Source organism: Gadus chalcogrammus, chromosome 7 (genome assembly GCF_026213295.1).
Source record: "Gadus chalcogrammus isolate NIFS_2021 chromosome 7, NIFS_Gcha_1.0, whole genome shotgun sequence".
Classification (NCBI taxonomy): Eukaryota; Metazoa; Chordata; class Actinopteri; order Gadiformes; family Gadidae; genus Gadus; species Gadus chalcogrammus.
This window is the reverse complement of record NC_079418.1, coordinates 33330836-33342461: the sequence shown is the minus strand read 5'-3', so window position 1 is coordinate 33342461 and position 11626 is coordinate 33330836. Positions and strand designations below refer to the sequence as shown.

Sequence of the window (11626 nt, the reverse complement as noted above, 5' to 3'; positions counted from 1 at the left end):
AGAGGGAGAGAGAGGGAGAGAGAGAGAGGGGGGGGGTGATGGAGAGAGAGAGAGAGGGAGAGAGAGAGGGGGGGGTGATGGAGAGAGACAGGAAAGATGGAGGGGGGAGGAGGTAGATATGCGACAAAGGTTGTGAGCGGAACACAACAAAAGCCGGGACGGAGCAGGAGTAGGAGAAGGAGACGTAATGTTTCACATCCCGTCCTCCTCCTCGTCCTCCTCGTCCTTCTCCTCCCTGACACCACTGAGGAGGAGGAGGAGGAGGAGGGAGCGTGGCTGCCTCTGCGCAGGCATCTCACACACAAGGGCGTCCGAAGCCATTAGCATCAGAAAGAGGAGCCAGGGGAGAAGGAATGTGCCGCGGAACGGAGAACAGAGAACCGAGAGAACAGAAGGGAGAACGTAGCGAGAACAGAGAAAATAGAGGGAGAACAGAGAGAGAGCCGAGGGAATAGAGAGACTAGAGGGGGAGAGGGCTTGACTCACCGTGGCCGTCAGCCTCCGTGCTCCATCCTGTTCCTGTCGGTAGAGTCCGGGTGCGTCTCTCTCCATGACTGCATCCTCCTGCTGCCGTCTCTCAGCGTGAGCCTCTGTCCTCCCAGCACCAGTCCTCCTTCCTCCTTCCTCCAGCCCAGAATAGAAGACCAGAAGAAGAATATATATATATATATATATACACACCACCAGCACGGGAACACACTTCCTGGTTGGCAGAGTGGTCGTGTGTGTCTTAGAACCGGCTCCTGTGAGTGTGTGTCTGTGTGTGTGTTCCTGGTGTTTGGTTAGCCTAGATGAGGCAGGTTCGTTCTGTGTAGTCCTCTCTCTCTCTCTCTCTCTCTCTCTCTCTCTCTCTCTCTTGATCGCCCTCTTGCTGCTTCTATTCCATTCACATCAGGGTAGAGCCACCCCCTCCTCGTTCTCCTCCCCTCTCTCTCTCTCTCTCTGACACACACAGCCCCCCCCCCCCCGCTCCCCCTCCCCCTCAGAGAGACGTTGAGGCAGCACGGCCGTGATAGGCAGGATGAGATCGCTCTGTCTTGGATCTGACAATCATAACGCTTTATTGGCAGCAACCTGCGCTTACAGTTACGCTGCAGGAGGAAGAGCAATATGAAAACACACGGGCTGATGTCCGTCATGAATAACATTCCCTCAGTTAGAGGAAGCAAGGGCAGCCATGATGACATGCGTTTGGTTTAACATACTCTCTCTCTCCCTCTAATCCTGTGTGTGTGTAGATGGCTGGATGATCAGCACTACTCGCAACAACTGGGACAGCCAGCGTCATTGAGAACCCTGCACACACACACGCAAACAAACACGCACGGCCAAAGGGGAAAATAGAGGTGCCACCGTGTGTGTGTGTTTACATTTTTAAGTGAGTGTGTGTGTTAATGAGTTGTCATTTGTCTGTGTATGTTTTTCTATTTGTGTGTGTATGTTTGTGTGTATTTCAATCTGTGTGTATTTCTATTTGTAAGTGTGTGTTTGTGTGGTTGTCTTCCCCTAACGTAGTGGGCGGGGCCTCCAGATAAGCTGCTCTCAGGAACAATGAGGCTGCTGCTGACGTTAGCCGCGGACATGCTAACATGAGCCCCTATCAGCAGACAGCAGCTAGCTGCTAGCGGCACGCACCACGCTGCGGCCGCGCACCGCGCACATGCCCCGTCGGCCCCTCCCCTCCCCCGTCAGCAGAGAATAAAGTCTGCTCTGCTGAACCATATGGCCGTCGTACTAGGTCAGCGGTCTGCTCAGACTCACGACGTGTGTGTGTGTGTGTGTGCACGCGCGTGTGCATGTGTGTGTGGTGGAGGAAGGGGGAGGGAGGGGCTGTGAAGTCTGTGGCTGATACCGAGTGTCTTTGACAGATAAGAGGCTACATACATGCAGAAAAAGAGCTTTCCAGCATTGCGGTGTTGGGCTTCCTTCGATTTAGCTGGAAACAAACTCATTTATAGAGAAGATCAACGAGCTCATTTATTTTTTACTTTACAGATAACACTAAAAATGATGTATTTAATAGGAATAGGAACTAATCGTCTGCTATAAGGTGGTTCAACCAGCGAACTCTGATCCATCCAAGTTGAACTATAAGCTCACTATGGATCCCGATGGTCAATAGGAAGCCAGCGCTCATTCTCCTCCATGAGGTTCATGTTTCAGTTCCTGCTCCACGCGTACCTCTCTGAACCTCGGCCGGCGGCCTCCGGCCCTACAAGACGGGGGTCGGTCCGTCTGTAGGGGTGTCGTTAACGACCCCGTCCCGCCCCCACAGAGGACCAGGTGAGGAGAGGCCTCACCTGGTCCACACCACCGCGCTCGGACCCAAGGTCAAGGCTATCGCCCGCTCCGTACATCGGTCACTCACTCACCTGTCACTCACTCATCCGTCACGTAGTAAAGCTACACTTTTGAAGGCCAGCTCCACAGCATCGCACGCTGGGAGCAGCCAGACCCAGGGTTCGAGCTGCATTATGCAAATAAGGAATCATACTTACAATAGAAATCATAGGAATCTGAACGTTTCTCTAACCTTTTTTTTTTAATGATATATCAGAAGATGGCTCATTATTAAGCACATTAACCTGTCTGCTGTTTACGAAATATAGATTATGTAAAGGACAGCATTAATTGAGACTATACCAAGTGTTTAATAACTTACGGCCAGACACCTAGTGACAAGCTGTCATCCCATCGAACACCCCGAGTTATTAACTGCAGCATCAAACCTGTTGGGAGAAGCACCTGTCTCATATGAAGATAGGCCACCACTCTCTGCTGCCCCCTAGTGGGGGAGCGAGACACCGCTCCGTGCTGCCCCCTGGTGGGGGAGCGAGACACCGCTCCGTGCTGCCCCCTGGTGGGGGAGCGCGACACCGCTCCGTGCTGCCCCCTGGTGGGGGAGCGAGAAACTGCTCCGTACTGCCCACTGGCTGGGGAGCCACTTCCACAGCGATCAAGTTAAAGATCTAAATTATTGAATCAGTAATTTGACCAATGGTACCCTAACCTAGAGCAAATTAAGTATAATTTCACTGTGTGGTATGTGGAGTCCTAAAATAGAAGTATACCATCGTTTGATTTGCTGATTTGTAGGCTACGGATATGGCAAAGCGATTTAAAGCGAGTCATCTAATTTATAATTTTAATTTATTTATTAGACTAACCAATGCATCACCCAACCTGTGACAGAATGAGGCTTCTTTTATGACTTCTCTGAAGTCATACAAGTTTTAAAAAATGTCGGCTACAGTTTCTCATCCAAAAGGTATTTTCCCCAATCAGTTTTATTATTGTATTATATTGTACTTACCACAGTAGCAGCGTGATGAGGGGCATTGGGCTAAGTTAAGTCCGCTCCATTATAATGACATGTGTGTCTTCAGCCAGAGATGGGAATCACTCATTTGTCCTTTTGGTTCCAACAGGCAAAAAATAAAATTCACCAAAATCTGATTTGGTGGGTTTGCACTTTATATTTCCAACTGAAAAGAAATAAGTGCAGAAAATGTATCGACGTTGATTCAATTGTTTGCCAAATAACCCTGACTACAACAATAACACAATCTAATTTTTTTAATCCAAGACTGAAAAAAAAAATGAAAAATCGTTTATTTTTTCTACTGGAACCAAATTTAGAAAGTTCAAAATCGGTTGGAACAACACATTCACTTTCTTGAACACACTTTAACAGAACTTGGAAAGAAGAAGAAACATATGTTCCTAAAATCACAAAATAGTCTTTAAATCAAATACTATGCCACATTAGTTTACATAAAGTAAAAAATTATGTATAGATAACTGTACACATAATATACATTCTTAACAGCTCAACATGGCTTTTTTTTTTTACAAAACGATTTCAGTATGTACAATAATTACAGTTGAAAGTTTATCGGGGGTTTGAGTTGTCCAATCTCACAGATACAGTCGTCTTCAGCGAGCGTTAAACACGCACACAACTGTACCCTAGAAAACCAACGCACACAACTGAACCCTAGAAAACCAACGCACACAACTGAACCCTAGAAAACCAACGCACACAACTGAACCCTAGAAAACCAATATCGCAAAACGACGAACGTCCCCTGAGCCTATCTGTGGGCTCCGATCCCTCCCCCCCCAGAACCTCACTGTGGGCGCAAAGGTTCCACGCCCGGGCGTAAAGGTTCCACGCCCGGGCGTAAAGGTTCCACGCCCGGGCGTGGAACCTTTACGCCCGGGCGTGGAACCTTTACGCCCGGGCGCAAAGGTTCCACGCCCGGGCGTAAAGGTTCCACGCCCGGGCGTAAAGGTTCCACGCCCGGGCGTAAAGGTTCCACGCCCGGGCGTAAAGGTTCCACGCCCGGGCGTAAAGGTTCCACGCCCGGGCGTAAAGGTTCCACGCCCGGGCGTAAAGGTTCCACGCCCGGGCGTAAAGGTTCCACGCCCGGGCGTAAAGGTTCCACGCCCGGGCGTAAAGGTTCCCCAACCGGGCGTAAAGGTTCCCCACCCTGGCGGGGAACCTTTCCAATATTTAGTGTTCACCTAGAATTCTACTCTAGTTCTTTTTTTAAAAACTGAGAAATGCACGACACAGACGGCGCACCCCAAGGTGTTCATATCTCCAGAGGTAGAAGGTTCTGAATACTGCCTCCCTGACCTGTGGGTCTGGAGCTCATCTAACGTTTCAGTTACAGCGGGGTGAAGAGAGATCCAGAGGCCCTCTGCCGGGGCCTCTACCATTTGCCCCTCTTGCTCCAGTCTTTGGGGGTGAAGTGCAGACACTTGGGGTCGATGCGCAGGTGCCTCTTGTGCATGGCCCTCTCGTGGCCCTCCACGATGTCCTCGGACAGCGTCAGGATGTATTGACCCTGGGGAGACAACAGCCTGTTACACTCAGACCACAGCCTGTTCCACTGACCCTGGGGAGACAACAGCCTGTCACACTCAGACCACAGCCTGTTCCACTGACCCTGGGGAGACAACAGCCTGTTACACTCAGACCACAGCCTGTTCCACTCACTGACCCTGACCCTGGGGAGACAACAGCCTGTTACACTCAGACCACAGCCTGTTCCACTGACCCTGACCCTGGGGAGACAACAGCCTGTTACACTCAGACCACAGCCTGTTCCACTGACCCTGACCCTGGGGAGACAACAGCCTGTTACACTCAGACCACAGCCTGTTACACTCACTGACCCTGACCCTGGGGAGACAACAGCCTGTTCCACTGACACTGACCCTGACCCTGGGGAGACAACAGCCTGTTACACTCAGACCACAGCCTGTTCCACTGACCCTGACCCTGGGGAGACAACAGCCTGTTACACTCAGACCACAGCCTGTTCCACTGACCCTGACCCTGGGGAGACAACAGCCTGTCACACTCCGACCACAGCCTGTTCCACTGACCCTGACCCTGGGGAGACAACAGCCTGTTACACTCACTGACCCTGACCCTGGGGAGACAACAGCCTGTTCCACTCACTGACCCTGGGGAGACAACAGCCTGTCACACTCCCCCTTTAAATCACACTGGTTCTCAATCTGTATCAACAAGACATGCATAAAGCTAGCATTTGTCATTGATATAATATTCATAGGCTTGTTATGCCTTTATGGTTGAGAGCGAGAGAATTGTGAGAGACATCCGCTGAGCAGGATGCCAGGGCCGTAGGGCCAGGCGGGAATCCAACTGTGGTCCCTAGGAGGCGTGTATATGTTGAGCGCGTTGGCGTGCTGTGGTGACCTCTGACCTTGTAGTAGTTGATGAGGTTGAGGTACTGCAGCGTGGAGATGACGTCCTCCTTCTTCACGCTGGTCAGCTCGCTGATCTCACTGAGGAACCGGGAAACCACAAGCTCAGACACGCACTTTGACCTCTGACCTAACACCACTGGAACCACAAGCTCAGACACTCACTTTGACCTCTGACCTCACACCACTGGAACAACGCCCAGACGATGAGACGAAGAGTAAAACACTGAACCACTCATAATGAGATGCATCGATGAATGGATGGAAACATTAAACATCTTTAATTCCCCGTCTGACCCCAACCTGCTCCTTAGTACCTTCACTACGGTCCCACGTCCTTCACTACGGTCCCACGACCTTCACTACGGTCCCACGACCTTCACTACGGTCCCACGTCCTTCACTACGGTCCCACGACCTTCACTACGGTCCCACGTCCTTCACTACGGTCCCACGACCTTCACTACGGTCCCACGTCCTTCACTACGGTCCCACGACCTTCACTACGGTCCCACGACCTTCACTACGGTCCCACGGTCCCACGACCTTCACTACGGTCCCACGACCTTCACTACGGTCCCACGTCCTTCACTACGGTCCCACGACCTTCACTACGGTCCCACGTCCTTCACTACGGTCCCACGACCTTCACTACGGTCCCACGTCCTTCACTACGGTCCCACGGTCCCACGACCTTCACTACGGTCCCACGTCCTTCACTACGGTCCCACGGTCCCACGACCTTCACTACGGTCCCACGACCTTCACTACGGTCCCACGGTCCCACGACCTTCACTACGGTCCCACGTCCTTCACTACGGTCCCACGGTCCCACGTCCTTCACTACGGTCCCACGTCCTTCACTACGGTCCCACGGTCCCACGACCTTCACTACGGTCCCACGACCTTCACTACGGTCCCACGTCCTTCACTACGGTCCCACGACCTTCACTACGGTCCCACGTCCTTCACTACGGTCCCACGACCTTCACTACGGTCCCACGTCCTTCACTACGGTCCCACGGTCCCACGACCTTCACTACGGTCCCACGACCTTCACTACGGTCCCACGGTCCCACGACCTTCACTACGGTCCCACGTCCTTCACTACGGTCCCACGACCTTCACTACGGTCCCACGGTCCCACGACCTTCACTACGGTCCCACGACCTTCACTACGGTCCCACGTCCTTCACTACGGTCCCACGACCTTCACTACGGTCCCACGTCCTTCACTACGGTCCCACGGTCCCACGTCCTTCACTACGGTCCCACGACCTTCACTACGGTCCCACGACCTTCACTACGGTCCCACGACCTTCACTACGGTCCCACGGTCCCACGACCTTCACTACGGTCCCACGACCTTCACTACGGTCCCACGTCCTTCACTACGGTCCCACGACCTTCACTACGGTCCCACGGTCCCACGACCTTCACTACGGTCCCACGTCCTTCACTACGGTCCCACGACCTTCACTACGGTCCCACGGTCCCACGACCTTCACTACGGTCCCACGTCCTTCACTACGGTCCCACGACCTTCACTACGGTCCCACGACCTTCACTACGGTCCCACGACCTTCACTAGGGTCCCACGACCTTCACTAGGGTCCCACGACCTTCACTACGGTCCCACGACCTTCACTAGGGTCCCACGACCTTCACTAGGGTCCCACGACCTTCACTACGGTCCCACGACCTTCACTAGGGTCCCACGACCTTCACTAGGGTCCCACGTCCTTCACTACGGTCCCACGGTCCCACGACCTTCACTACGGTCCCACGACCTTCACTACGGTCCCACGACCTTCACTACGGTCCCACGACCTTCACTACGGTCCCACGACCTTCACTACGGTCCCACGTCCTTCACTACGGTCCCACGACCTTCACTACGGTCCCACGTCCTTCACTACGGTCCCACGACCTTCACTACGGTCCCACGTCCTTCACTACGGTCCCACGACCTTCACTACGGTCCCACGACCTTCACTAGGGTCCCACGACCTTCACTAGGGTCCCACGACCTTCACTAGGGTCCCACGACCTGAACGACGGACCCACAACCTTCACTACGGTCCCATGACCTTCACTAGGGTCCCACGACCTTCACTACGGGTCACATGACCTTCACTCCGGGTCACTTGACGTTGGTCCGTGACGTCATATGACCCCTAGTGAAGGTCGTGACCTACTTGATGGTGATCTGGCGGTCTCATGCCGGGGGCCCTACTTGATGGTGATCTGGGGGTCTCATGCCGGGGGCCCTACTTGATGGTGATCTGGGGGTCTCATGCCGGGGGCCCTACTTGATGGTGATCTGGGGGTCTCATGCCGGGGGCCCTACTTGATGGTGATCTGGGGGTCTCATGCCGGGGGCCCTACTTGATGGTGATCTGGGGGTCTCATGCCGGGGGCCCTACTTGATGGTGATCTGGGGGTCTCATGCCGGGGGCCCTACTTGATGGTGATCTGGGGGTCTCATGCCGGGGGGCCCTACTTGATGGTGATCTGGGGGTCTCATGCCGGGGGCCCTACTTGATGGTGATCTGGGGGTCTCATGCCGGGGGCCCTACTTGATGGTGATCTGGGGGCAGTGTTTTTGGCAGGCATTTTAGATTTAGTTTTAGTCTTAGTCTTTTTGACGAAATGCTTCTTAGTTTTAGTCATTTCTATCTTTGAAAGTTTTAGTCTAGTTTTAGTCTGACGAAAACTCAAAAGGTTTTAGTCTAGTTTTAGTCCGACGAAAACTCGTCCACCAGCCTCTCTCTGTAGTGTATGAGTGTGTGTGTGCCGTGTGCGTGCAGGCGCAGCTGCGCGCGAGCACACGAGCCAGTGTTGCGGGGGGGGGGGGGGGGGGGGGTGGAAGGGTCTCACGTGACGCGTTTTATCCAATCAGGTTGCTTGGATGCTCCCATTGAAACCCATTCTATTCTACGTGAACCACCTACATGTAAGCCGCTAGAAGCAGTTAAAAACGGAGCGGACTGGAGCGGAGTGAAATCCCCGCTCCGGCCTTTGAATTTAAAACCGCTCTGCGCTCCAACCCGCTCCAACGTATTTCTTCCGCTCCGCTCCACCACCCGCTCCACGCTCCGCTCCGCTCACATGCTCTCACTAACAATTTAGTCTCGTCTAGTTCTCGTCTGACGAAAATGTCTACATTTTTCGTCACATTTTAGTCTTTATATGGCTTTGGTGACGTTCGTCTTAGTCTCATTTTCGTCATGGAAAAAAGGGGTCTGACGACGTCATTTTCGTTTTCGTCTTGCCTGACGAAAACAACACTGTCTGGGGGTCTCATGCCGGGGGCCCTACTTGATGGTGATCTGGGGCCGCTCCCCGTTGTCCGGCTTCAGCTCCATGAGGATCTCCAGAATGGTCTGGGACCAGTAGGACCGGTACGACAGCAGGCCCAGGTCCGACAGCGGCTTCTCCGGCGTCCCCGTCTTGCCCTCCACCTTGGACAGCTCGTAGCCTGTGGGGGGGGGGGGGACGGACGACGACGACGACGACAGTTAGGAGGACGGAGTTCCCTGCTCAAGGGTACTTCTGCCAGACTGATGGAACCAGGACCCCTTGGGTTGGCCGCCCGCACCCCCCCACTCACTGAACTCGATGAGCAGCTTGCCGTATCCGCGGCGCTGGTAGGGGGGCAGCGTGAGGATGCAGGCTACGTTGTAGTCCTCTGTGGACTCCTTCTCCTGGGGGAGGGCCCACAACACACACATCAGACCCACAACACACACACACACACACACATCAGACCCACAACACACACACACACACACATCAGACCCACAACACACACACACACACACACACACACACACACACACACACACACACACACACATCAGACCCACAACACACACATCAGACCCACAACACACACACACACACACACACACATCAGACCCACAACACACACACACACACACACACACATCAGACCCACAACACACACACACACACATCAGACCCACAACACACACACACACACACACACACACATCAGACCCACACCACACACACACATCGGACCCACAACACACACACACACACACACACACACACACACACACACATCAGACCCACAACACACACACACATCAGACCCACACCACACACACACATCGGACCCACAACACACACACACACACACACACATCAGACCCACACCACACACACACATCGGACCCACAACACACACACACACACACATCAGACCCACAACACACACACACACAGCAGACCCACAACACAAACACACACACACATCAGACCCACAACACACACACACACATCAGACCCACAACACACACACACACACAGCAGACCCACAACACAAACACACACACACATCAGACCCACAACACACAGCAGACCCACACACACACACACATCAGACCCACACCACACAGCAGACCCACAACACACACACACAGCAGACCCACACCACACACACACACACATCAGACCCACAACACACAGCAGACCCACACACACACATATCAGACCCACACCACACAGCAGACCCACACCACACAGCAGACCCACACCACACACACACACACATCAGACCCACAACACACAGCAGACCCACACCACACACACACACACAGCAGACCCACACCACACAGCAGACCCACACCACACACACACACACATCAGACCCACAACACACAGCAGACCCACACCACACAGCAGACCCACACCACACACATCAGACCCACACCACACACATCAGACCCACACCACACAGCAGACCCACACCACACAGCAGACCCACACCACACACACATCAGACCCACAACACACACATCAGACCCACACCACACAGCAGACCCACACCACACAGCAGACCCACACCACACACAGCAGACCCACACCACACACACACACACACACAGCAGACCCACACCACACACACACACACATCAGACCCACAACACACAGCAGACCCACACCACACACAGCAGACCCACAACACACATCAGACCCACATCAGACCCACACCACACACACATCAGACCCACAACACACACACATCAGACCCACAACACACACATCAGACCCACACCACACACACATCAGACCCACAACACACACACACATCAGACCCACAACACCCCCCCAGCCCCCAGGGGGCGGCGTACCTTGGAGAAGTAGCCCACGATGTGGAAGCCCTTGGCGTCGTACTCGGTCATGACGTAGAACAGGAAGGGGTCCGTGTCGTAGTACAGCGTCTTGTGGTCCAGGAAGCACTTGGCCAGCAGGCAGAGGTTCTGGGAGTACGTCTGGAAACACAAGGCCGCATGGGGTGAGATAGGGTGAGGCACGGGGTGAGGCACGGGGTGAGGTACGGGGTGAGGTACGGGGTGAGGTACGGGGTGAGGTACGGGGTGAGGTACGGGGTGAGGTACGCGACGAGGTACGGGGCGAGGTACGGGGTGAGGTACGGGGCGAGGTACGGGGCGAGGTACGGGGCGAGGTACGGGGTGAGGTACGGGGTGAGGTAGGGTGAGGTACGGGGTGAGGTACGGGGTGAGATAGGGTGAGGCACGGGGTGAGGTACGGGGCGAGGTACGGGGTGAGGTACGGGGTGAGGTACGGGGCGAGGTACGGGGCGAGGTACGGGGTGAGGTGCGGGGTGAGGTACGTGGTGAGATAGGGTGAGGTACGGGGTGAGGTACGCGGTGAGGTACGGGGTGAGGTACGGGGTGAGGTACGGGGTGAGACACGGGGTGAGGTACGGGGTGAGGTACGGGGTGAGGTACGGGGCGAGGCACGGGGTGAGGTACGGGGTGAGGTACGGGGTGAGGTACGGGGTGAGGTACGGGGTGAGGTACGGGGTGAGGTACGGGGCGAGGCACGGGGCG

General features: G+C 54.5%; 1 protein-coding gene across 3 annotated transcripts in view; it reads right to left on the bottom strand.

Moving 5' to 3' along the window:
• Positions 1-4248: 4248 nt before the first annotated feature.
• kat5b (K(lysine) acetyltransferase 5b) overlaps positions 4249-11626 on the bottom strand; it is an 18130-nt gene continuing 10752 nt past the window's right edge. For all 3 annotated transcript variants that reach the window (XM_056595236.1, XM_056595238.1, XM_056595237.1), the window contains 5 exons: positions 10904-11044; positions 9355-9448; positions 9063-9222; positions 5742-5823; positions 4249-4853 (listed from right to left, as the gene is read on the bottom strand). In XM_056595236.1, coding sequence (XP_056451211.1) covers positions 4719-4853; positions 5742-5823; positions 9063-9222; positions 9355-9448; positions 10904-11044 — 612 coding nt within the window. In that variant the 3' untranslated portion in view covers positions 4249-4718. The remainder of the gene's footprint in view (positions 4854-5741; positions 5824-9062; positions 9223-9354; positions 9449-10903; positions 11045-11626) is intronic.